Below are 25,285 nucleotides of genomic sequence, written 5' to 3'. Positions count from 1 at the left end.
CATTGAATGGGGAGACCGAGCGCGAGCGAGGCGCGCGCGCGCACACACGCGCACACACGGCCCGGCTTGCTCCGAGATCCCCGGCCACGTAAGTAACTATTAATACCGTCTCGCCCAGAGATGCGGGCGTGCTGAGCTCGGGGATTGGCCTCGGGCACCTTCGGCCGTCCCTTTGAATTTTAAATACACATTCCTCTTACCTCCGGGAGGGGGAAGACCAAAATTAAAGAAGAAGAGGAAAAGCCATCAGTTTTCTCCAAACAAACCCCGCCAGGCAATTTGGGTTGAGGGTAGGGGGAGACGGACTGGTGGCACATTATTCTAAGGCAAGATCCAGTGATCCAGCGAGAGAGGAACGGCGCCAGTTGACTGGGCTGGGGGTGCATCCCCTTCCAGTGCCGGGAGGACACCCCCCCACCACCCCCGAAAGCTCGTACGGGGGAAATCGGAGACCATTGATCCACCCTCGTCTCTGCGTACACTTCTCGCTTTATTCGGAGGACGATCTGGAGCGCGAGCGAGCAGCGACAGCATGAGCCGGTGCTGACCTCCGCCCGGCGGGCCAAGCCCTGGGCTTTGTTGCGGTACCTGCGCCCGGCCGCAACTCCTTGCCTAGCTTTTGCAATCTTTTGTTGGCAGCGCTGACCGCTCTAAGTTAAATGCTCCCTTGCTATTTTTTTTTTTTTCCAGTCTGTTTGTTTAAATTTTGGAGAGCTCTTGAGATCTTGGAAAAGCCTCAGACGCCACCTACAGTTAAAACGTAGGTAACTACCCTCTCCGGCACCCCCCCTTCCACGCCCCCCACCCTTTCCACCAAAAAAGGGGGTGCAGCGCGGATTCTGTTTGCGGTGCGGCGTGAGCCGGTACCCGTGCTTATTTCCTTTTTGTTTGGTTTCTAACGCGCTGAGACCAAGCCGCCGCTGCGCGCTCCCCGAAGATTGCACAAACTACAGCAGGGCTCCTCCGCCCGGTTTGCGACTCGGAAGCCTGCGTGGGGATCGCTTCGGGTGACCCGGCGCTGCAGCTCCCCCACCTTAGCAATCTGGTTACTGGTCTAGACCCACGTTGGAAAAGAGAAAGAGAGAGAAACTAAAAGTGCGAAGATTCTGCGAATCGCTAGCTGCTGTGGGGTAACAAAAGGACCCGAGTTGCTGCCGACCGAGGACCCCAGGGAGCCGGGCTCGGAGCAGACAAGGTGCCCGGCGGCGCCCATCTGGGGGCTTCTAACTCTTTCTCCACGTAGCCCCCTTCCCATCCCCTCCCCTCTCGTTTCCTTTTAAAATCTGTGGCACGGAGGCGCCTGCAGCCGCACTCGCCAGCGACTCGTCTCTCCAGCGGGTTTTTTTGTTTGTCGAGTGCGATCCCCACACTCATGAACATACACAGGTCTACCCCCATCACAATAGCAAGATATGGGAGATCGCGGAACAAAACCCAGGATTTCGAAGAGTTGTCGTCTATAAGGTCCGCCGAACCCAGCCAGAGTTTTAGCCCGAACCTCGGCTCCCCGAGCCCGCCCGAGACTCCGAACTTGTCGCATTGCGTTTCTTGCATCGGGAAATACTTATTGTTGGAACCTCTGGAGGGAGACCACGTTTTTCGTGCCGTGCATCTGCACACTGGAGAGGAGCTGGTGTGCAAGGTAAAGAGCCCGGGGTTTGCTTTTGCTTTTTTTTTTTTTTTTTTTGTCTTTAGAAAAGATTCCCCCGGCCTTTTGGAAGGGGCGGGAGATCGCCAAGCCCTGCAGTTCGGGGGAGGGAGATTCGTGGGATAATTATCCGTGGTCCCTCGTTAAATGGGGTTGTTTATTTATTTGTTCATGTTCGACTAGTTGGGAAGTTTTTAGAGCGATTCAGACAATGGGGCAGCCAGCGGCGGGGGCGTTTGGGGGGAGAGCCCGCGGCAGGGAGGATGGCGGGATTGCGCGGGGGCCACGGCCACGCGTGCTCCTAAAGGCTCGTGGAGCTAGTCTGCGCGAGCCAGGTCCCGCGGCTCCGGGATTTCTCCCTGGGTCTAGCCCCCTCCCCTTCCCACGCGGAGCAGGGAATCCCCCGCTCATTTTAAGGCACCGATGACTCGGTTCTTTTCGCAGCCATTGTTCTTAGCAGCGTGCAGGTGTTGAACCTTTGTTCCGTAGGTGCCCTTTAAAAAAGACACACAAAGGTGTCCCCTCCGGCTGAGCCCAGGGGCCCAGCGCGGGGAGGGAGTTTACAAAGGAGCTTCTTTCTGCTTGGAGCTGGGAAAGCTGGGTTGGGAGTGGAAATCAGAAGACCCCCGGGGCTCACCTTTGGGTGTAGGAAAGAGTGAATCCTTGGAGTCTTTTTCCGCTTATCGCCGTTTCTTATCTCCAGATCTCCGAGCCCGAACCCCCCTCGCCCCCGCTTCGCCTTCCCCTCTAACACACCTTTGCCTGCATGGTTTAGAGGCCAGCCTTTGGGGCCTCGGGGATTCGCAGTGCTAAGACAGAGATGGGCACTCTAGTTTCCTTTTCGTCTTTGACCCTGAACCGGTCTGTGTCTCTGCTGCCTGTCCGTGTGTCTTTGTGTGCGCCCACAGGGCTCCAAACAGGGGATGAAGCAGGGAGATAGTTGCCCCCCAAAATGAAGACGGTGGAGCATAGGGCTACTCGGGAATGGGACACAGATCAAGAATTCATTGTCACTTAATTTTAGATTTGCTCACTGTTGGCTTTTCTTGGGGGGGGGTTAAGGAGGTAAGAGAAGCAGGGACCCCCTACTGTCTTTGAAAGGGGCACTCTGCACAGCTGTGCCACAAATAAGGCATCACACTCTTACCATCAACCACAGACTGCTTTGTGAACTTGCTCTCTTTCATGGGGACTGGAGAATATTTCATTGTGAAAAATGGGTTTTTTGGAGTCTCCAGTCTTTTTTTGCAATTGTTCGGTTCAGACCTGAGGGGAAAATCAGACTCTTCAGATACTGCTCTCTTGCTTGTACTGGGCATTTGGTATTTAGCATCTTCTCCAAGTTATTAAGACCCAGAGCAGCTCTTCCCAGTTAAAACCAAAATTCCGCAGGCTATTCAGAGCGCAGTTGAATTCTCAGAAGACCTACAACATTGTACAATAGTGTAGTCATCCTTTGAAATGAATGAATTCCACAGAACTGCCACTCTCATGAAATATGCACAATCACCCAGCAGCGGGTGTTTTCACTCCTTTTGCTCAACTTCCATACAGCATCTTAATATTTTTCAAAGGCTGGGGACGCTTTTAAGTACAGGGACTCTGCCGCCAAATTCTGCAGGAGCATCTCCGTTATTTCTTTGTTTCAAGGCAGAGGTGACTCTGGCCCCTGCCGTGTCTTTCTCCCTTTGGACTTTTCAAGACATTTCACTTTCAGCTGACCTTACAGTGTAATTCCTAGACTCGCTCTCTGGCCTGAAACTCTCCTTAATCTTCTGGTTTAGTTATTGCAAAGGTTGAACCAGCCCCTCACCAATTACTATGTGGCTGCAAGTGGATTTAAGTGCAGTATCATTGTCCTGCTTGACAGAGGTCATCCCTTTAAGACGCAGCAGCTTCTGTTTTCCTGCCTTTTTTTACCAGAGGTGAGGTGGGTGATTTCTTATGCAAGCGGAGTTGTGTATTTCCTGGGGAGCTCCAAGTGGTTTTATAAGGCTGCTTCTAAGAACTACCCTCACGTATAACTGTGGCCCCTTAGCTCACTGCAAGGCACAGTCAAATCCATGCATGAAATCGAGTTCTTTTGACATCTTAACATAGAGAATTCACGTCTCCTAGCTTTGTGCTGACCCAGGGAAAAAGACTTTGCAAAAACAGATCAGATGTGAAGATGCCACTGGCCGAGAACTCTATGGAGAATTCTGTAGGACACTGTTTGAGTGGGTGGGGGGCGGGGGGAAAAGACTGGATGGTCATTCAGCCAAAATAATCAAGCCTGTTTATTTTCTCCATGTGCCTACTTTAAGCTAGGTACATGAAGGAAGGGGGTTTAGGGGTTCCTTAGCTTATGGCTTTTATGGAAATACTTGTAGCTCCTGTGCAGATTGACACTGTAACTATCTTGGCAAATGGGCCCCCCCCTTTTTTTTTTCTGGCAAATGCTATTAATGATGGCTTAATCTCACCGCCTTATCTGAATTGTCACATTATATAACTAAGGCTCCAAATTAAACATTTAAAAGAAGCTGTCAACCAGGCTTATGGCTTGATTTCCCACTTGAAGGTGATGGTTTAAATACCAATCCAAGCCCATAAATGCCTGTTATAGCTACTAATAAAAGTTTGGTTCCTACCCATCTGGGAACCTGTAAGTACTTGCTTTTATTTATTTTTTTTTCTTTTCTTTTCTTTTTTCTTTCCATCCTCTGTCCACCATCTTGGAATTTGGTCTCTTCTACAAAGGGTCTGGCTACATTTTGAAGCTGTCATGAATATACGTGTTTTTTTGTTTTTGTTTTTATTGCAGTGTCCATCCAGTTTTTCAGCAGTAGGACAGGCGACTAGACTAAAGGTGCTGAGCAAAAATCACCTTTTATTGTTTTTGCAAATGCAACTTGAAGCAGGAAGTATGGTACAAATAATCGTAACTCCGTGAGCACTGGCGACAGAACCTGCAGCCTGGTGCTTCAGATCACATCATCCTCGTTATATAACACACGGTGTTTACATGAGCCACTGCAAAGCGTTTATGACTCTCTGTGAAATGTTCGAGGCTTTCCTGGGTTTCTGCTGCCTGCCGTCTGGGTGTTAAAGTTGACTCAGGCATTTCAGATTCCTAATTGAACGGACCTCTGAGGTCACTGCTGGCAGGTCCTCATTTGACAGTATCAGGGTGTAATTGTGGTCTCTGGAGACAGTGAAGTATTCATTCTTAAATTCTAGTTTATAGTGGCAGCAGCTGTGCCGTTTTCCTCAGATGCCTCATTAAGGTTCATTCACAATGTTCCTTTGCTTCCTTGTCCAGGATTAGCACCAGCCCTAACCGAGGTTCTCTCCAGCTCGGTTGGACTCACAGATTTTGTTTTTGTGGTTTTTGTTTTTTTGACGCTAAACGTGGCTTAACTCTTGGATTCTTCAGCGGCAGCCTGTGCCCCTGGGTGGGTTTGGGAAGGTCTGTGAATCCCCTGAAAACAAATCTTATATTGGACGTGTGTTTGAGAACGGGCCTTGTCAGCTCGGAGGGGCCAGAATTTTTATCAGAGTCTCAGGTGGGATCTGGACACCCCCCCCCCCAAAAAAAAAAGCCAAGCGTCTTCTAAGTCAGCATCTTCTGTTTTTGAAAAGGAGGGACTGTCTAGTGCTTTCTCCTCCTCATCCTGATTTTTGGCGGCGAAGCCAGGATTGGAGACTCACACTTGGTGAGGTCTGGGCCAGCATTTCCCCCACCACACTGCAAAATGGTGATCCAGGGGAGTGTTGTTGTGATGGAAAAGATTTAGAAGGTAAATGACGGTGAACCAATAACATTCAGTATGTGGCGGTTCCAGCCGTCCTGGCCTTTGATGCTTCCCTGCACGGGCTCCCCCGACGCCAGCCTGCCCCTCACTCCTGCAGACACCATCCTTCCCACGTTCCCAGGCAGACAGTGAAGCCACATTGCAAAGCCAGAGATTTGCAGTTCTGACTTAGCGGAAGATCTTGAAATGAATGAAAGCGTTTTCTTATAACCTCAGAAAATCTCTCTAGTGTTCATTCCTCTGAGGTCGGTTTCCCGAATGTATCGAGGGTGGATTTTCTTTCTAACTAACCCCGCAATGAGGTGGCATTTCACAGGCTTATTTTGATTCACAGAAAATCGTTGCATAACTGATTCATTGAGCTAGATAGCTGTGGAGGGAAGAGAGAAAGGCGCCTGTCTGCTTTTCTAATAGGAAGGACTGCATCCTTTCCTAGCTCTGCCGCTGGGGGCTTGATTTCACTTGTTCTCTGAGCCTCGATTTCCACGTCTGTGAAATGAAGGTATTCCGTTAGCTAACCTTGAGGCAAAGTCTATGCATTTCATCTATTCATTGCTAGTGTGGTGTATAAAGCTATACAGCCCAATTGCCCAGCACAAAATACGTTGTGTGCAGCTGCTCTAGTTGTTTAGTGTTGCTCTGTATGTATATTTTGTGAAGGTAAATAAGGCGTTGTCCCTGCAGCAGGGGAGGGGTCACTTTCTTGCAAATTTTGCCTTACTTCTTCTATAAACAGAGGCGATTAGGGTAGAGAGGAAAAAAATCATCAATCTTAACCATTTGGGTCATGGGTTCCATCGTGCCAAGCACTCTGACCTTTGTTTCTCATAGACTCCTCCCAACCCTGTGAGTCAATCACTTGTGCATCTTCCACAAGAGGCTTTGGAGGCCCAGAGAGGTCCCGCGACTGAGTCAATGCCACACAGCCGGTCAGAGGCAGGGCCGTTGTGGGTTGGGTCCGAGTTCAGCTGGCTTTTTGTCAACTCCCAAGCCTGCAACTGGGGGAGGCGTCCTGCGTCGGGGGTTGGGTTGTATTTGAGGCCCCTCTGACTCTTGTCTTGCTGTGATCCCTGCCCTCTAGGTGTTTGACATTGGCTGCTACCAGGAGTCCCTGGCCCCCTGCTTCTGCCTGTCTGCCCACAGCAACATCAACCAAATCACCGAAATTATCCTGGGGGAGACCAAAGCCTATGTGTTCTTTGAGCGGAGCTATGGGGACATGCATTCCTTCGTGCGCACCTGCAAGAAGCTGAGGGAAGAGGAGGCGGCCAGACTGTTCTACCAGATCGCCTCGGCGGTGGCCCACTGCCACGACGGGGGGCTGGTGCTGCGCGATCTCAAGCTGCGCAAGTTTATCTTTAAGGATGAAGAAAGGTGAGTCTGCTCCTGGTTCAGGCCCCTGTGCTACGGCAGGCTGCTCAGGACAGCTTGCTGGAGAGGCCAGGATCGATGGTGTTTTGGGAGCGCAGAAGGACATGGGGAGGTGACTCTTGCCATGTTCTAAGGGCCCTTGGGGAGCAACTCACTGCTGCTCTAAAGTCGTTATCGAATGCTCACGCGTGCCAGTGTGTTCTGTGACCTGGTAATTATTTCTGTTTTGGTGTCAGTGAACTCTGATGGTGGCTGCAAGGCAGTGTGGCATTTTCAGGGTGAATAAGGCAAGATTGTGAAAATCCAGACATCCAGACTTCAAATGTTCTGGGCCTGGCATCCGTCGTGTATAATTCACGCCTTCGCTCACTCATTCAACCGCTCTTGCCTAAGTCTGTTCCTAAGTCTCGGTATTGTGGGCATCAGGATGCCTTAGCCGGTCCCCTGATGCACCCAGCAACTGTTACTGGCCCTACGTGCAGGTCTGTACTGGGTCCACTGGGAGCTGGGGGCTGGGATGTCAGTTCCAACTCGGACCTGGAGGATCAAGAAGGTTTTTCTAGGAGAGGTGGTGTCGGAGCCAAGACGACTGTGTCACAGGCACTGTGGGAAGGACCTGCTTTCCAGGTGAGGGGGTTGCCCCTGCACGTGCATGGCAATGTGAAGGTCTCGGTTATTTTAGGAGACAGCTGCTCAGGATGCTGGGCATCTGGCCTTCATTCATGATTCTTCCATTAACTCATTACATTCTACTTAGCAGACCCCACGGGGGCCCTGCTTTCTTCTCCAGCTGACTTTGATTGTAAAAACTCTTTCAAGTTACTTTTTTTTCCCCCCTTTTTAATAACGTGCCTTTTTAAGAGGAGTGGAAGAAACTGATGTATATTCATTGCTGCCTATTCCAAGAATTGTTCTAGGGCTCTACGTACAGGAAGCCATGGGTTTCTCGCACTGCCTTGGGCATCCTCGTCTCTTGATAGGAAGATGTTTCGTGAAGTGGAGGTTCCATTGTCACAAAGCGATTAGGGACCATCGGAACGACAAGGCCAGGGACCGTCATTCACTCATGCACTCACCAGACATTTCGGGAGTGCCTTGTATGCGTCTGGAACAGATCTTGCTATCAGGCCTTTCTGTCTTCCAGTTGATCGGTGATCTCTCCCAGGGGCCTGAGATATTTTTAGGCGACTGCTTCCAGAAGTCTGATGGTATCCAAATGGGAGAAGTCTAGTGGTGGCTGCTTTGGTTTTTCCATCTTCGTGGTTTGAGCTCACTGGGCAGTCCATGTCTGGGAAGCATTTAGGGATTAACCCGGGTAGGAGGTCCTGGGGTTACTTAACCCAGTGAAATAATTGCGTGAGCATTTATATCCCAGCTGAGTCTACAAAGTGCAAAGAACCCCTGGATTTCCTGGACCCAGAGACATTGGTTATTGTCCTATACTTTCTCCCATCGAGGCGTCTCAGAGGCGTCTGTGGTGGCTCATCTCTGTGTTTTTGACAGTGGGTGGCTTTTAACTTTATTTCCAAACCCAAGAGGGTGGGGGGCCCTATTCTGAGGTCCAGAGTGGGGTGATGGCTACTTCTGTTTCAGCTCAGGTGCGTCTGCCCGTGCAGCCTGGACACCTAGGTGCTTATCCGGTGTTGGCCTTTTCTCTTCTCTATGACTTGAAATTGGTCCCTTCGCCTTTGCCCTCAAGTTCCTTCCTCATCCTTTTCTTCCCTGGCTCTGTTATAATGGGCTGTAAGGTCTCTGTGAGTGACAGCATGAAGTATGTGCTGCTTTGAACATTCTCATATGGAAAGATAGACATCTGACGTCTGACCTCAGCTGATAGTGACAGAGCTATCTTCTTCACCCTTGAGAGTTCCACCTTCCTTGGCAGATCTAATAACTCTTAACTGCACAACTAAGATCCTGCTCTGAAGTTACTGCTTGACGTGCCTAATTCTCTCTGCACCTTGGAGAGGTGATGATGTCCATGGTCGATGGGGGCTCCAGAGTGCAGCATGGCGAAGTCCCAAAGTTACAGACACAAAATATAACAGAAGTAAAGACAGATTTCCTTGTTAGGTCAGCTCTCAGGAAATTCACTGGGCCACGATGGGGAGTCAGAACAACGACTGTCCCCTCTCATGGGGATTCACAGTTTTAAACGTCATCTGTCCTTGTATCTCTTTTAAGAGGAGTTTCTGGCGTTGGTGAGGATGTGGGGTGGCCCCTCCAGTGTTAGCACAGCCATGGCAGGTACAGATTTGTGCAGGGACTCTCCGTGGGCTGCACATTTCCAGGTCACAGGATATGGAAGCAGGAATGGATGCTCGAGGGTCCATGCTGCCACCCTCTCGATTTGCATCCAGGAAGCAGGGGCCCAGAGGTGAGGGTGCTTTCCCCAGAGCCCAGAGCTGTCTGGGAGCAAAAACAGACTGAGCCTGGCCTCAGTGTGGCTGGTGCAGGGCTTCGCCCTCAGTCCTGCTTGGCCTTTATGGGAAGATGTATGAGGTTGCTGACCAGTGTGTGGTGGCAGACCCAAAACCCTTGACATTGCAGGGGCTGGGGAAGAAACACCCACATAGAAGAAGCTTCCAGCACAAGGACTGTGGGGCTCTGATGCTCATTCTGGAGTGATGTTTGACCTAGACAAGTGAGCACGGCCCTTTCTAAAAAGAACCAGAAAGAAGTAGCTCAGGTGCATGTGAAACCAGGACGCTCTACTGGAGCAAGCATGTCGAAGTTGCATCCTTTTTACCTTCCCAAAGCATTTTCCTTCTGAAAAAGGCAATGCAAGGGACAGGAAGGAGGCTGGCCATCCTCTGTTCCCGGGGTGTCTGAGCCCCTGCAGCCCCGCCTCCCGAGGGACCACTGGGTGAAGGAGAGCTCCCCATGCGATAGGCAAGGTGACTGGGCCACATAGGAGTGAGGTGACCTTGCTCAAGGTCTCACGGCCAGGCTGACAATGGAGCTGACCTAGAAATCCTGTCATTTCCCCCCAGAGCTCTTTCTCTGGCCTGAACCACCCCGAGGTCCTTGTGGGCTTGCTGTTCCAAACATGACAAGTGTCTCTGTCTGGGCAGCTCCAAAAGAGGGTTGCTTTCCTTTTCAAGGATGGTCTAAATGTTTTCTTCAGTAACTAATAGACCTTTCTTTTTTTCCATCTTTTTTCACCCAACCATCTACTTTTAAGACGAATAATACTTCGTGGCCTTCTTTCTTTTCGTGTGGCTTTTAAACCTCTGGATTTCAGACAGGTGAGACTGGTTTTGTCACTCAGCATATTCTAGTTCCCAGGGGCCATGGAGTTTCATGACAGAATCTCTCCTGTATTTTCCTGAGGGGGACGGGAGTCAGGGGCCCGGACCTCTTTGGGGACCCCCTGCTGGCTGCCCTCACTTTTGATCTGAATCAGTAGGACCTCAATCAATAGTTATTTGGACAAGCTTCCTCCTCTCCTGAAAACATTGAGGTGTGAGAAACAATGGGTTGAATTTCAAAGGCCTTTGACTCAGAGGTTAATGAACTGACTAGGATCCATGAGGACGTGGGTTCAATTCCTGGCCTCACTTGGTGGGTGAAGGATCCGGTGTTGCCGTCAGCTGTGGGGTAGGTCGCAGATGAGGCACGGATCCTGAGTTGCTGTGGCTGTGGCATAGGCTGATGGCTACAGCTTAGATTGGACTCCTAGCCTGGGGAACATCCATATGCCGTGGGTGTGGCCCTAAAAAAAAGGCAAAAAAAAAAATCAGAGGCCTTTGAAAAGTTACAAGACGTCATGGTGATGTATTCTGATTCTTAGCACTTTGGTCCTAAGGGAGGAAAAGCCTAGAAGAGACTTTTTGGAAGCACTGCTTTGTTAAGCTTCAAATCAGCAGATGCCTCTTTTGCACATCAGTCATCTCACTCAAGGATGTGCTTTTTGTTCCTTGATGATCTTGAAAATGATGGAAGGTGAAAGCATTACATAGTAAAATTGGCTGGGCCCTCCCTGTTTCCGAAAGAGAGCTGCTTCTGTGCTGACTTCTTACGCATAGATGTTTGGTGCTGGACCCTCTGTAAGTCCTGCATCCATTGGCCATCCCTGGAAAGATTTTTAACAACTGTCACACCTGAAGTGCAGTTTCCTACAAGTGGCTTTGCTGACATTACACGCCGATGACCCCTTGTTCTATTCAGACTGCTGGGGCGCCTTCTGCCTCTGTGTTGCATCAGCAGCGACTTAGAGTCTTCTGCTCCTGTTTTGTTTATTTTGATTTTATTTGTTCTGTTTTATTTGAGCCAGATTCAAGTGCTGGCTCTACCACTTAGGAGCTACCTGATGAAGTCATTTCTTGCTTTGGAACTGCAGCTTCCGAAGCAGAAATCATCGTTGCATCACTGTAGGGGGTGGTCATGAGAGTGAAAGGAGATGATGCCGTGAGTCACGAGGCAGGGCAGGTCCTCACTCAACAGCTGGTCCTAGAGTCATTGATAAAATGGTCCCATTATGGGGGAGCCGTTCCCAGGGCTCCGGACTTTCATGCAGAATGCAGCCACCGTTTATGTGAAGGTGGGGCCCTTGTGAGGCTTTAAGCCATGGCCTCCTCTCTCTCTTTGGTTTTATTTTAATCGCTGGATCCGTGTCAGGAGGGCGACTGACAGGTCAGGGGCATGTGATGTCAAACTTGTAGCTCAGAAGTTGCCAGAAGGTCAGTAGAAGGTGGACTCGAAGGTCGAGGAGACACCAAAGGGAGGCAGGGGCTGGGGGATCCTGCCCACCCCCCAGGCCTGGACCCTTGGCTGTGCTGTCCCCGAGCTGCTGCCTCTGCTCCCCCAGGGCGATGTTTCTGCAGGGCAGAGCCTTCGTCATTTTGTTTGTGTTTTGAGGAAGTTAAACCCCTCCCCCGACTGAACTTGCCCTGGATCACACCCTCTGCATCCGCATTTCCGGGGGTAAAATCCGAGATGCTCTGTGCCGGTGGGAGGGGCCCCCTGTGGGCTCGGGCCCTGCGTCTGAGAAAGGGCAGGGTGTGTCCTCCAGGCCCCCTCGCCCTGCTCTGGGGTTGGACGGATCTGCCTGGTCAGCCCGTTCCTTGCGGCCCCATGGTTCAGTCTAAACCCCTCGGGACAAGGCTGGTTCCTCCCATGGAGATTCAGTTGCCTTCTGGATTCCTGTCTCTCCTTTCCACGTGCTGGTAAACTTAACTTTGACAAGTTACCCAACTTCTTCCGCCCCATCGCCTCGTCGCCTCATCATAACAGGAAGACGGGCTTCATGAAATTAAATGAATTAATGGCAGTGAACCTGATGCTGGGCACACAGTCAGCCGTCAGCACACACGGGCTCCTGCTGTCCTGAGCCTCCCCTGCACTTTGTGTCTGACCCTCTAGGGGACACGGGGCCAGCCTGCTGACTCAAGACATGAAAAGCCCTTTAAAGCTGCTGCAGCCCGGGGCTGCCATGGGGGTCCCCTAAAAAAAAGGGGGGAGCATTTTTTCTATAGCAATGCCTGTATCCAGTCCCTGAATCCAGTTTGCCAGCTGGATTTCTCCTCTCCCTTGGGACAAGACTCCTTGCCGCCACCCCTTCCCCCATCCCTGTCCCCAGTCACTATTTAGTGTTGACATGTCTTTGCACAGAAACACCCCATGTGAACTGAGACGACTGCTTCGGTACACGTTTCTTCTGTGGCTGGAAGATCTTTATCTCTTGACGTCACAGGTTTCATTTCCTCTGCTTTGTGGACCAGGGCCTGCTTCTGCAGGAGGGACGCTGGGGCTTTTGGAACAGATGCCCTCTGCCCAGGCACTGGACCTGCACCTCCCCGTGGGGTGAAGGCCTTTTCTCTCCCACACCAGGCGAGGTCAGTGCTCTCTCCCAGGTGTTAGACTCTACATTCTGGCTTTAGAGCTTCAGTTTGTTCCTGCCTCTGTGGAGTCTCAATGTCTAACAAAGTACAAAGGGAGCAGGCGTGGGAGCCCTGGCGACCAGGCTCTGCTTTCTTTCATTAATAGCGGTTTATGCTAAGTCGTAGGCTCCTTGTATTTTGGGACAACGCTTTGCTGTTTTGCTTTGAAGGAGACAGAGCTGCTGAATTCTCTTATTTATGTGACGCACCCTGATGCATGCCAGGCACTGCCCATCCTTAGGGAAAGCTCCCCTCCCCCCACCCTTCTTCCCAGGATGCATCAGGGATCCCCTCCGGTGGTGCCCACCCTGGCCTGTCACATGTCTCCTGCTCTGTCCTTATGGTCCGTGTGCGTGGCCATACTGTCCTCATGTGCTGGACTGGGAGCTCCCTGGGGTCAGAAGCTGCCTCATATGCCTCCTTCCTAAAACACAGTGGGCACTGAATGCATGAAAATCTCTTTGATTGAGTAGCAGCAGCTCAGATTGGATTCTGATGGCAGATGGAGAGGGGGGCAAGTAGTGATAGCATGGTTATCTCAGCCATCACCCAGCGTGGCAGGCCAGGGAGATGAAAACTTAGGAATCTCCCCCGTAGACACCTTTTTAAGGAAAACCATTTTCAAGGTTCCACATCAGTAGCAAATGAACCCCTCATGCATTTTGATTCAATGATTTATGCAAAAGTGACATTGTTTTCAAGACAACATTATGCATGTCTTTGGCAGGGGTCATTTTATTTAGGAAGAGCTTCCAGTCACCATTAAAGTTCTAAGCTAATAAGTAGACTAAATAGTAGGTATTCTTCAGCAGGATTTCTGGCTGGGCTCTTTACTATTTGGGATTAATAAATTAGCTCACGGGCTAGACTGCCCCTCCTCGCCCCCCCATCCTAGGCAAATAGAGCAAAGGACGTGGCGGTGAGATTTTTTTTTGATTCCTCCACTTGGCCATTGGACCGCGGCCTGCTTTCTGTGACGTGGGTTGGAGATAATGAACTTCAAGTATCCAGCACAGAGCCTGGTGCACTGCAGGGACTTAAAAAGCTAGCTGTCCTGACTGCTGTCTGTCATCACCTGTGGCTTTGCGCCTCGTACCCCAGCAACCTGGAGATTCATTTATTTGTCCAACAAATAGTTACGGAGCACCTGGTACGTGCCTGGCACTATTCTAGGTGCTGGAGATACTGCAGTGCCAGACGAGACAGAGACCCTGCTGTCACGGGACTTACGTTGTAGTGAAATTGTATCCAGGGTCCACCTCAGACCAGGCCTTGTTGTAACGACAGCACCTAAATGAAGGAATTGAATCTGCATGAATTACCATATTTAAATTAAGCAGTTTACACCCAATAAGTGAGGTCCTGCTATTGTGGGGTTTTTTTTGTTTTGTTTTGTTTTGGTCTTTTTGTCTATTTAGGGCTGCACCTGCAGCACCTGGAAGTTCCCAGGCTAGGGGTCTAATGGGAGCTCTAGCTGCCGGCCTATGCCAGAGCCACAGCAACACCAGATCCGGGCCGCATCTGGAACCTACACCAACAGCTCATCACGGCAACGCCAGATCCTTAACCCACTGAGCAAGGCTAGGGATCAAACCCATGTCCTCTTGGATACTAGTCAGGTCCGTTAACCACTGAGCCATGACGGGAACTCCAAAAAGGGGATTTAAACCCAACTCTTTTATCTTTAATGTGCGTGAAAAATTGCACTTTGGAAAGATGAAGCCGCTGGCCGGGAAACAGCACAGCTGGGATGAGAAACCGAAGCCGACTCAAGCTCCCAGGTGTTGGGAGGGGAAGGTTCTTCCCAAGCCCTATAAGGTTTTAGTGACACCACCAAGAGCAGAACTGTCTTCTGACTCTCTGAACTTGTTCAGCGGGTGCCTGGGCCCTCTGGGGATGCCCAGGGCTCTGCCAAGGAAAGCATCCTTGTCTGGCTCAAGGTGTGGACCGGCTGCTCTCAGAGCTTCTGGGGTTGGCGGGGTTGGAAGGACTGGCCTGAGCCTGGCCCCCACCCCACCAGTGGGGCATGGATACGAATGTTCCGGACCCAAGATCAGCCTCAGCAGCAAGGAGCTGCCCCTTGGGGGATGTGCCTGGCTCTCCCTGGAAGAATCTGGGTTGGGTGGGCCCTCAGGGCAGCCAGAGCTCTCTAGTGGGGGGGGGGGTGGGGGGGAGGTGATGGCCTGTGGAAGCTTTCCTGAGAGGCAGAATCCATTGATTTGTGGTGGGGGGTGGCCAGGCATCAGGGCTCAGAGCAGGGGAGGAGAGGGGAGTGGACTCTTGATGAGGAGGCTGGAGGCACCTCGGTCACTGTCCGGGTCTTTTCATCACGGGGGTGGGGTCCTCCTGCGGAGGTGGAGCGGCTTCCCCGTCCCCACCGGGGCCCTGATGAGTCGGGCAGGAACGTGCACCTGCCTGCCGAGCGCCCGGGCTCTTACTTCCTGGCTCAGCAGCCAGTGCCGTGGAAACACTTGGGAGCTTGAGTTGGCTTCGGTTTCTCATCCCAGCTGTGCTGTTTCCCGGCCAGTGGCTCCATCCTTCCAAAATGCAGTTTTCAGGCACATCAAACGGGCGCAGGAACTTCCCCACCTCCCAGATCTTTGGCGCTCACCCTGCCCTGCAGTGGGGCCCTTACTGGTTTTACCTGCTGCTCTCTCGCTAATGGGTGAGCTGCTTGACCTAAGCGTTGGGTCTGTTCGACGGATCTCAGGGACCTGGAGCATCGATTTGCTCTCAGAGGTGACTGTTGGGAAAGCTATGCACGCAGGAAACAGAGGATTAAAGGAGGGATGATTTATTGAGCAGTTTGCAGCCTGTGGCCTCCCAGTGGAGGCTGCCAGTTTAGCTTAACACAGCCCCTGGTGTTGGGACGGGTCTTTCCTCGGCCCCCTGGCGGTGGCCCCAACTGGGGCTGTTGCTGGACAACTGGACTGGCAGCCAAGGGCAGCAAGGCCAGACCTGGCAGCAGCTGCCTTGTCTCCCTGGACCCTTAGCCTGCTTGGACCCACCCCACGGAAGGCCTTCAGTGCCTTCTGGATTCCACTGACCTCAGGCCACCGGACTTCCCGTCCAGGCCAAACCCACTTGGCCTGGCTGAACTCCAGCCTGGCCTCACCCGGGCCCACCCTGTCCTGATCTCCTCCTGCTGAGAGGCCAGGGTGGGGTTTCAGGTCGAAAAGCAAAGCACGATTGGCTTGCGGATGCCGTTGTTTGTATTTTGGATGGAGCACCACAAAGCCTGGGTTTAGATCCCAGCTCTGCCACTCTTGCCAGGTGGCCTTGGACCAGTCACGTCTGCCTTCTCCACCTGAGTTTCTTCATCTAGTAAATGGGCAGGACCAGCTACCACCATCCAGCCCATGAACTGCAGCCATTAGGTCCTGTATCTGACGCGTGTGTGTGTGATGTGATGCTGAATAAACCCGGGGCCATGTTTGTCTCCATAACTCCAGGATCTTCCTTTAAAAGTTTCTCTTTCAGGAGTTCCTTTCATGGCTCAGTGGTTAGCAAATCCTACTAGGATCCGTGAGGTTGCACATTCGATCCCTGGCCTCGCTCAGTGGGTTAAGGATCCAGCGTGGCCATGAGCTGTGGTGTGGGTAGCAGATGCAGCTCAGATCCCACGTGGCTGTGGTGTAGGCCAGCAGCTGCAGCTCTGATTCAGCCCCTAGCCTGGGAACTTCCATATGCCATGGGTGCAGCTCTAAAAACGAAAAAAAAAAAAAAAAAGTTTCTCTGTTTCTCTGTCTCTGACACCAAGTAATCTGTGATGTTGATGCCGCAGCTGTATTTTGGACAGGGCGCCAGTGTTAGAACCTTCCTGATTTGTATCAGAGCTCAGGTTTTTTTTAGTTACTCTAACCTTCATTCTCTGCCTCAGTTTCCTTATTTTTTTAGGAAGTTTGGACTTATAATATTTGCCTCTCTGTTTTGTTATGGGAAGTAGACACACAGACTGAAAAAACGCCCAGCATTTGGTCAATGGTTAATTCGTGATCCTTGTTATTGTTGTTACTATAATTACTGTATCAATGTCAGGATGTTATGTAGGAAGTGGTGCAGTCCCTATAGCTTAAGAGTTAAAGAAAAGATAAAATCAGGAAGTTTGAAGCCAGAAACGCCCTTTTCAGGCTGTGTACCATTGGTTCTCATTTGACGGAAGGGAAACTAAGGCTGGAAGAGCCTGTGGTCACTGGTGGATTTAGTGGCCCCTAGGGAGCCACGGATGCCTCTGCCAAGGGTGGGCAGGACATCACATAGGGTCCCGGCTTCCAAGGCCAGTGGGGTTGCTCCCTCCATGGGGAGTTGCAGGGAGTGGAACTGGCTCCTGCTGGTTCTGGCTTCCTCGCCTGGCTCAGGATCCACTGACACAAGGCCTGGCACTGGCCTGGCCCTGCACATCGGGTCCAGGCTGCCCCTGATGTCAGCCTTGTTCATTAGAGGTTGAAAAGCAGACTGTCCCCCGGCTCTGCCTGGGACAGGTTACAAAACCCAGGCAGGGATGCAGCCTGTCAGCCCAACCAATCCGCCCTGCCTGGGGCTCCTGGCTTAGGACTTTCTCCTCCTCCCAGAAGCTGCGAGAGATAAGCACTGTCGTGGACAGTTTTTGGTCACACAAATACTTGCCACTGTCCTCCCTTGTCACTGTGAGGAATCTCTAGTCTTCGTGTACCGTCTCTAGTCTCACCGCCTCCAGGAAGCCCATCCTGATTCCTTTCGCTAGTACTGAATAATGTGAGCAGGAGTGAGCTGGGCACATATCTGGAGGAAGAACATTCTAGGTAGGGGAAAAGAGAAACAAGTGCAAAGGGCCTGGGAAGGAACCCGGGGACAGAATTCATATCCATTTCATTCTGCCTAAGGCTCGTTCACCTCTTCCTCCAGGCTTCAGGGCTGAAGGTTCAGCCTTGTCTTAATAACATCAATTCGGGGTTCCACCATTTTTGTAATAGATTTACTCTCCAGGGTCTTGGATAGATACTCTCCTTGCATTGTTTGGTTTAATCTTCACGGAAACCAAGGTGATGGGTGAGGCGTGTCGCGGCTGCCTCTCCCGTGTGTAGTCGAAATGCCCACACGATTCGTGGGATGTATGAGTTACTAGGGCCACCGACACTCCTGTTGATTTTTCTGAAAATTGATTCCTCTGCCTGGAAATCGCTAAGCCCCAGACTGATCAGGGGCATCGGGAGCGGAAAGACTTGTTCATTCCCTTCCTCCCATCCTGGCAGGTGCAGGCGCTCGGCCAGGCACCCCTGAAGGCCCCTGCCACCAGGACGGAATGGTCCTGCAGTTGGGTAGCACGTCCGTCCATGGGGACTGGGGCTGGAGCTCCAGCCTGGCTCAGGTCCCCGAGCTGTGTGCACCCCGGAAGGTCCTTGTTGAAAGACGTAATCCAGACCCCTTGCCTCGACCCTTGCCTGGGACTGATGTAAACAAGCTCAGGATGTTCCCAGAGGGGCTCGAGGTCAGAAGAATGCCTGGAGTGCTGTTTCCGCCCCATCCTTTTCCAGGCTTCTCTCCCCCTCCGCCCCTCCCCTGCCTGGGAGGCCTGCCCAGAAGCAGCCAGCTCCCTCATCCTGGGCCGCTAGGGTGCCACCCGCCAGGCGGGGGCCTGGCTGACGCAGCCAGCCTGGCCTGGTTTCCTCCAGCAGGTGCTCAGATGGGTGGGGATGGGCCTAAGCTCTCAGCCCAGAGAGAGGTAAGCCCTCAGCCCCTAACGAGTCTTCCCAGCCAGATGAGCTACCACCCCTCTCTGAGTACTGGGCTCAGTGTCCACATGAAGGAGTAACAATTCCTTGCCTTGGAAGTTGATTTTATTTATTTATTTATTTTTTGTCTTTATAGGGCCGCTCCTGCGGCATATGAAGGTTCCCAGGCTAGGGGTCAAATTGGACCTGTAGAGGCCGGCCTACACCACAGCCACAGCAACGCGGGATCCAAGAGGAGTCTGCAACCGACACCACAACTCATGGCAATGCCAGATCCTTAACCCCACTGAGCAAGGCCAGGGATGGAACCCACACCCTCATGGATACTGGTCAGGTTCTTAACCTGCTGAGCCCCAGTGGGAACTCTGATTTTATAAATTTTAAAGAGAAAATCTCTGTGGATACTTAACGCATGCTTAAGTATATAGACAGTGTATGACACAGGGTGCTTGGGCATTGCCACAAGCCAGACCATGAACCCAGGTCTCTGACTGACTCTGAACTGGCCTGGTTTTCCTGGCACTGAACCCGGTGTGACCAGCAGATCCAGACCCTCCCCGCCGCCGCCGAGAGCTCAGCCTCTGAAGGGACGAGGACCGAGTGGCAGATGGATCGGCTTAGGGGCAGCAGAAGTCGGCAGCATGAGTGGTGGGTTTTTGGTTTTGTTTTTTAAATCTCACTCTCAAATTCATGAAGTATTTATGTAGCTCCTGAGCCCGTGTCTTGATCTGAAGGAGGAGAGCGGTGAATTCTGGAGAAGGGGGTGGGGGGTTGATTGACAAGGTAGAGACCTTAGCCATTTTCCAAGGCCTCTCTCTGTCTCTGATCCGGAGAAGGGTTCCAGAAGAGGGTTGTGCATGGAAGGGAGGTTGCTGCTGCCTGGATGGGAGCGGGTGGGGGTTACAGGGTGAAGGAGAAAGCCAGCACCTGGAAGGGGCTAAGAATGAAAAAGGGCTTTAGAATTGGCTTAGCACAAAGAGCTCGAAGTGGTGAAGTCTGTCCTGTGAAAGGTCCTGGAAGCCACCTCTCCCTCCTGCCGCGCCGTCCGCGGAACAGGCACCTGAGATGCTCTGACTGCCAGAGCCTTCACCGGCCCTCCATGCAATGCTAGGAAGTTTAATTCCTTTACCCAGAGCAGGGCCAGGTGTTCCTTTAAAGAATGAGCCCACTGACTGACTGTCCCCTACTTTTGGATTGCGTGCCTGCCGGGTGGTGCTGGGTGCCAGTCTAGGGGCTGGAGGTACCGCCAGAAATGCCGGTGGTGTTCTCTACATTCCACGTGACCTGGGCCACCTGCCCACGAGCCCCTGGAGGTGGGGAATGAGGCGATGCCCCTGCAATGACCAGCGGCATCATGATACATGGAACCGACCTGCGGAACCGGGTCAATGTCAATGTCAGTAGGCCAGGCCGGGATGGGGGATGGGGGACTGGGGGGTGGGGGTGCTCCTTTGTGTAGGAGGGTCTGGCAAGGACTCTTTAATAAGGGGCATTTGAGCAGAGCCCTGGCAAAAGTGAGCGGTTCGCATATCTGGAGAAAGAATCTTCCTGGGCGGTGGGGGGGGGGGGGCAGGCTGGCTCGTGCAGCGGCCCCGGGAAGGGCTGTGGTTAGTCAGTGTGTGTGAGGAACCGTTGCAGAGGCAGGATCGGAAGCGAGGGAGTGGGGCTGAAGCGTGGTCACCCCGCAGCCTCTGAGAGGACAGCCCCCCCCCCTTGGATGAGCTGAGATAGCGCCTGAGGGTCTTGGCGGAGAAACCCAGCCCCAAACCCAGCCCTTTGCCTCCAAGTCTCCTTCCACTGGACCATGTTGCCTTATCACACAGGTGTGAGGCCTTGTTGAGGCTCCCACCACTGTAATTATTCCCCCAGCTTCTCTGCTGCCAAGACAGTGAACTCGGAGGTGAGGCGCCTGGCTGGTCCTGAAGCTGGGTGGGAGCGGCTGCTGCTGCTGCTGAGGGGGCCGGGGACTGCGGAGAGAACCCCCTGGAGCCTGTGGTTTGCACCCCTCCCGGGTCGCCCGTGGGTTTCCCTGACTCACCTCCAGTCTCTGAACAGCTAGTGAGGCCCGAGTAGGTCAGCTCCACCTGCCACCTTCGATTAGAAGCAGCAGAAGGGAGATTTGTTTTTAATCTGCTCAATTCCAGTTTAACACATCCAGATCCTTCCTGTTTTTACAGATCAGGACTGAAGGGGGAGAGAAGGGCACGTACATTATGGATTATAATAGAATATGGGTGAGCAGATAAAAAGACGCATTGCTATATATTCCAGAATCCCAGAATGTTAAAACTGGCAGAGACCTAAAGACTGCCTTGTCCAGATGGATGCATAACTTAATGCTACTGAAATGTACACTTAAAAATGGTTAGGATGGTAAATTGTATCTCCCGTATATTGTACCACAATAAAAAAAAAGTTTAGTTAAAAAAAAAAAAGACTGCCTTGTTCAACACTCCGCTTTAAGACCCAGAACAGAGAGGTTTAGTGACTCCCTCACAGCCACACAGTAGGTAAGAGATGTACTCTGGCCTGGAGTCTGCTCTCTGAGCTCCTAGCCCAGCACCTTTATCCAGTGACCACAGCTATTTCTTGCTGCCTGATGGAAATGAGGGCAGGGAGGTTGTCTCCCCTTGGTCTTTGAAACTCCTGTGATCCAAACACGGGGTCTTGGGATCAGCCCAGGGTTCATCAGACCTTTTGATCTGGAGAACTCGCAGCCCTTCTCCTTGGATTGACCTGAGGCTCGCCTCCCGTCTGTGGCTCTCTGAGGAGCCCTGGTGACCGCCCTGAAAGGCTAAGAGCTGCACTTGGAGAAAGAAAGAGAAACGGCAGTGGGTGGACCCGCGTCACAAGCTCTGACTTAGGACTAAAGCCTTGCCGTGCTTTCTCTAAACACTTTTCTGCTCTCTGCTCCTTTGAGCCTCCTGACACCTCAGGGCAGCAGGGCCCAGGATGGATGTTTTGATGGGTACTTTTGAGATGAAGGGACCAACTGCCGTGAATGAAATGGGCCTTGTAGGATCTCCTTGGCACTATCCACGTGGTCCTGACTCCAGCCCCTCCCCCCGTCCCCTGTCACCTTGGTGGCAGGCCTTCGTCAGGGTGATGGAATGTGGCTGACTTGCCTGGGCCTGAGAACCATGGCACTTGGTGGTGGCGGCGTTCTGGCCGGGGGACTGGCAGGAGGATGTCGGTGCTAAGCACTGGAAGGTCACCACGCCTCATTTGCCACTCGGAGACCGTAGGGCAGGGATGCAGGTGGTCTCAGGAGGTCCTGGGCTAAGGAGGGAATGCTGGCTGGGCCTGGGGCTCTGAACACTTAGTCATTTTTGTGCTCGGTGATGGTATCAAGCCCTTGTGCATACAGATGCGTGTGAGGGTCCAGGCGTTTGGAGTTTCATACAGAATTCCTCCACCTCTGTTCTTCCCCCTTGTACCCAGGAGAGTCCTGCCTCCCTGTCAGCCAGCTTAGTGGTCCTTTGATGGTCAGGGGAAGATTCTCACACACACACACACACACACACACAGCCTTGCACCCACGTGAGACATCAGAACCGCATATGTGTTGGCATTGGTGGAGGGCCCAGGCAACCTAAGTCACGTGTGTCCCCGGTCAAGGACCAGGCCCTGGAGTGTGATGCCCAGGACAGGAGGTGACTTCAGGAAATTTTGGAAAGAAGCTGAGGATGACTGTGGAAGGGCTGGGTGGTGGGACGCGCGTCTGAGCAAACATTCCCTGGCCCTGCTTGTGTCCTAAGAGAGGCAGCTTGCGGTAGTGGAAGGAGCAAGCTGGTTGCCTTAGAAAGAGGTGAGGCCACGTTTTCTCTATTTCCGGACTAGGAGGCTTTGGGCAGCTTTCTCAAACTCACTGAGCCTCAATGTTCTGATCTGTAAAATGGGATAGTAAAATCCCCCACAACTAACAAAAGGACTGTTGTGAAGCCCAAACACCCTCGAGGGGCAGGTCCTTGCTCCTGCATTGTGTTGTGTTAGCCACAAGAGTGCCAGAAGTTCTGGACGGAGCTCCCGTGGGCTTCCCAGCTGGCCGGATCCGAGTTCAGATCTCATGAATCTCCGTCAGCACACAGATGACTTTAACAATGTTACCAAGCTCTTGGTGTGATTCCTTGATGAAGGTTGAGTCCCCCAGTAGATCATAAGTTCCATGCAGGGTCTTTGCCAGTCTTGTCTACTCCTGGGTCCTTAACGCCGGGAATAGGGTCTGGCACCTCGAAGGTACCCAGTAAGGAGTGTGTGGCTGGTCCAGTGAATGCATGAGCGGATGGATGACGCGATGGGCAACAGAGCGAGAGCTGTGATGCGATGGTGGGATTCCTGGCTCACGTCTTCCTCCCTTTCTTGCAGGACTCGGGTCAAGCTGGAGAGCTTGGAAGATGCCTACATTCTACGAGGAGACGATGACTCCCTCTCTGACAAACACGGCTGCCCGGCGTACGTCAGCCCGGAGATCCTGAACACCAGCGGCAGCTACTCGGGCAAGGCGGCTGATGTGTGGAGCCTGGGCGTGATGCTGTACACCATGCTGGTCGGGCGGTACCCTTTCCATGACATTGAGCCCAGCTCCCTCTTCAGCAAGATCCGGCGCGGCCAGTTCAACATTCCAGAGACCCTGTCGCCCAAGGCCAAGTGCCTCATCCGAAGCATCCTGCGGCGGGAGCCCTCAGAGCGGCTGACCTCGCAGGAGATTCTGGACCATCCTTGGTTTTCTACAGATTTTAGCGTCTCGAATTCAGGATATGGTGCTAAGGAAGCGTCTGATCAGCTGGTGCCGGATGTCAACATGGAAGAGAACTTGGACCCTTTCTTTAACTGAGCTCACGCCCCACAGAGACTGAGCAGGTACCAGGAGCGAGAGAGGGCAGCAGAGAGGGGTTCTTCCAGGGAACACATGTCGCCTGGCTTGGTAGCAAGAAAGACACTGACATTCACAGGCTTCTTGGTTCAAAGAGGGAAAGCTGTCAAGGAGCTGACTGAACGTGTAGCATGGGGGCCAGAGGTGCGGGCTGGGGGCGGGCTCCGGGCTCCGGGCTCCGGTGGGATGCAGGAGCCCCCTGGCTCTTGCCTGATGGAGCCCCTCCCCTGCCCTCCAGACACCCCACCCCCACCCCCGTCAGTTGGGCCGCTTCCGCCTCCCCCACTTTTCATTTTGTTCCAAAATAGTTGCAGATCCTGACAGAATCAAAACTCTGCCTCAAAACACACATCTTGGCATCGCACTGTTAGCATTTAACTTCTTGTCATGATTCAGGGAAGGTACCATTGGCCAAGGGTTTTTTGGTTTTTTTCTTTTTTTTTTCTTTTTTTTCTTTTTAAACAAGCCAACCACCTATCTATAATTCAAGGGGTTCATTTAAAAAAAAAAAATTCGGTGCACACAGACTGAAATGAAACCTGGGTGCTAAACTAAAAGAAAATAAAAGTCCAGTTTGTGTCTCTTAATTGCACTCTTCCACTCATTTCTTCTAAATCAGCTATTGAATATCCTGGTCAGGAAATGGCATGTTAATGCTTTACTCCCTGAAGGGGAAAAAAAAAAAAATCTCTCCTTTAACCCACTATTCTGTTTTGTGTCAACTGGTGTGGCAGGAAGCTATTAGAAGGCAAATTGCCAGACGCATGATTGCTATCATAGTTTAAAGAAAGGAAGACGAAAGGAAAAGAGAAATTCGACTCCTTGATTTTTTTTTTTCCCGTGTGAGTGATGAGGGCTGTGTTACAGGCGTGTCTCTTTGCTGAGACCATAGCCGTGGGGTGAGATACCGGAAGCTCTTGGAGTCTGAAGCTTTTGCAACACTCTGGTCTCAACTAAACATTTTGTTTTATCGGAACGTTGTTTTATTGAAAACTCGTGAAACAAAGCAGGTTGTCCCACATGTATAAAATACAGGGCAGCTATTTAGTTTTCTTTACCGAGTATGATTCTTTTGGCTTGGAAAAGGCCCTTTGGTCTGGACGAAAAACCCTCCATTAGAGACAAGCGAGGAAAGGAAAAATAAGCTGAAAGCTAGGATGATAGAAATACAAACAGCTCTCTATCCCAATACGCACCTTTGTATTTTCAAGAACTCTTCTATTTATTAAGGAAAATGTCACATTGTGATGTATTAAGCCAGTACTTCAATTACGGGTTGACTTGGGATAACATGTTACATGCTGTAGTTAACATTTATATATATTTTTTCCTTGTTCGAGTATTTCTGTCCCTGAAATAACCTTTTATTTGGCTTTTCTAGATAGCTTGATTTGATTTTGAGTGGCAAATGTTTTCCTTTTTTTTTTTTTTTTTAAATGGCTTTTCTATTGCTGTATGATACAGAACTCTTTTTGGCATCAATATTTGTGTTTCCAGTACCTCAGTTGTTTGGACTTTACTGCCTGTATACGTTTTGTGAAATGGTCATGTTTTTGGGTAGGTGACACGTGGACTCTAGTATGTAAATGTTACTTGAATCTGTGCTTCATTATAGTCCGTGGCATGTATGTTCAGACCTTGGATGCTTTACGCCGACTTAGCAGGAGCCCCGCCTGATGTTCCCAGGAGGGCGGCCTAACCTTTCATTGTCAGGAGACAAGGAGGCCATGGATGTGCTCTTGATTCTATTTTGATCATGGGAGAGACAAAGGAGAGAGGTTTTCTTTCTTTCTTTCTTTCTTTCTTTAACATACTGAAGATGGTGCTGCGTCAAGAAGGACCTGTTTTTCTTCCCTCTCCCTTCTTTTTGGAGTACCCTGTAGGAGGAAAGATGGATGACATGCATGGTGGGAATCTGTGGCCTCTGGTGCTTTGTCCTGTATTTGGTTTAATGTTTTTGTCCTAATCTCTTCAATCAATAAAATTGTGCGTATTTAACTAAA

The 25,285-nt window shown here is 51.5% G+C and overlaps 1 protein-coding gene across 4 annotated transcripts; it reads left to right on the top strand.

Annotated features, from left to right (window-relative positions):
- Nucleotides 1–25,285, top strand: TRIB2 (tribbles pseudokinase 2). Of its 4 annotated transcripts, XM_047782619.1 has the most exons (4): nucleotides 73–88; nucleotides 691–1,642; nucleotides 6,527–6,819; nucleotides 22,775–25,285. In XM_047782619.1, exons 2-4 carry the CDS (start codon nucleotides 1,373–1,375, stop codon nucleotides 23,241–23,243), a joined length of 1,032 nt encoding a protein of 343 aa, XP_047638575.1. In that variant the 5' UTR covers nucleotides 73–88; nucleotides 691–1,372; the 3' UTR covers nucleotides 23,244–25,285. The 4 variants fall into 4 exon arrangements, with proteins under 4 accessions (XP_047638577.1, XP_047638575.1, XP_047638574.1 ...); XM_047782621.1 differs by lacking the exon at nucleotides 691–1,642 and having other exon boundaries at nucleotides 1–88; XM_047782618.1 differs by lacking the exon at nucleotides 73–88 and having other exon boundaries at nucleotides 95–1,642.

Source organism: Phacochoerus africanus, chromosome 5, assembly GCF_016906955.1.
Source record: "Phacochoerus africanus isolate WHEZ1 chromosome 5, ROS_Pafr_v1, whole genome shotgun sequence".
Lineage (NCBI taxonomy): Eukaryota > Metazoa > Chordata > Mammalia > Artiodactyla > Suidae > Phacochoerus > Phacochoerus africanus.
This window is presented reverse-complemented; position numbering and strand designations above follow the sequence as displayed.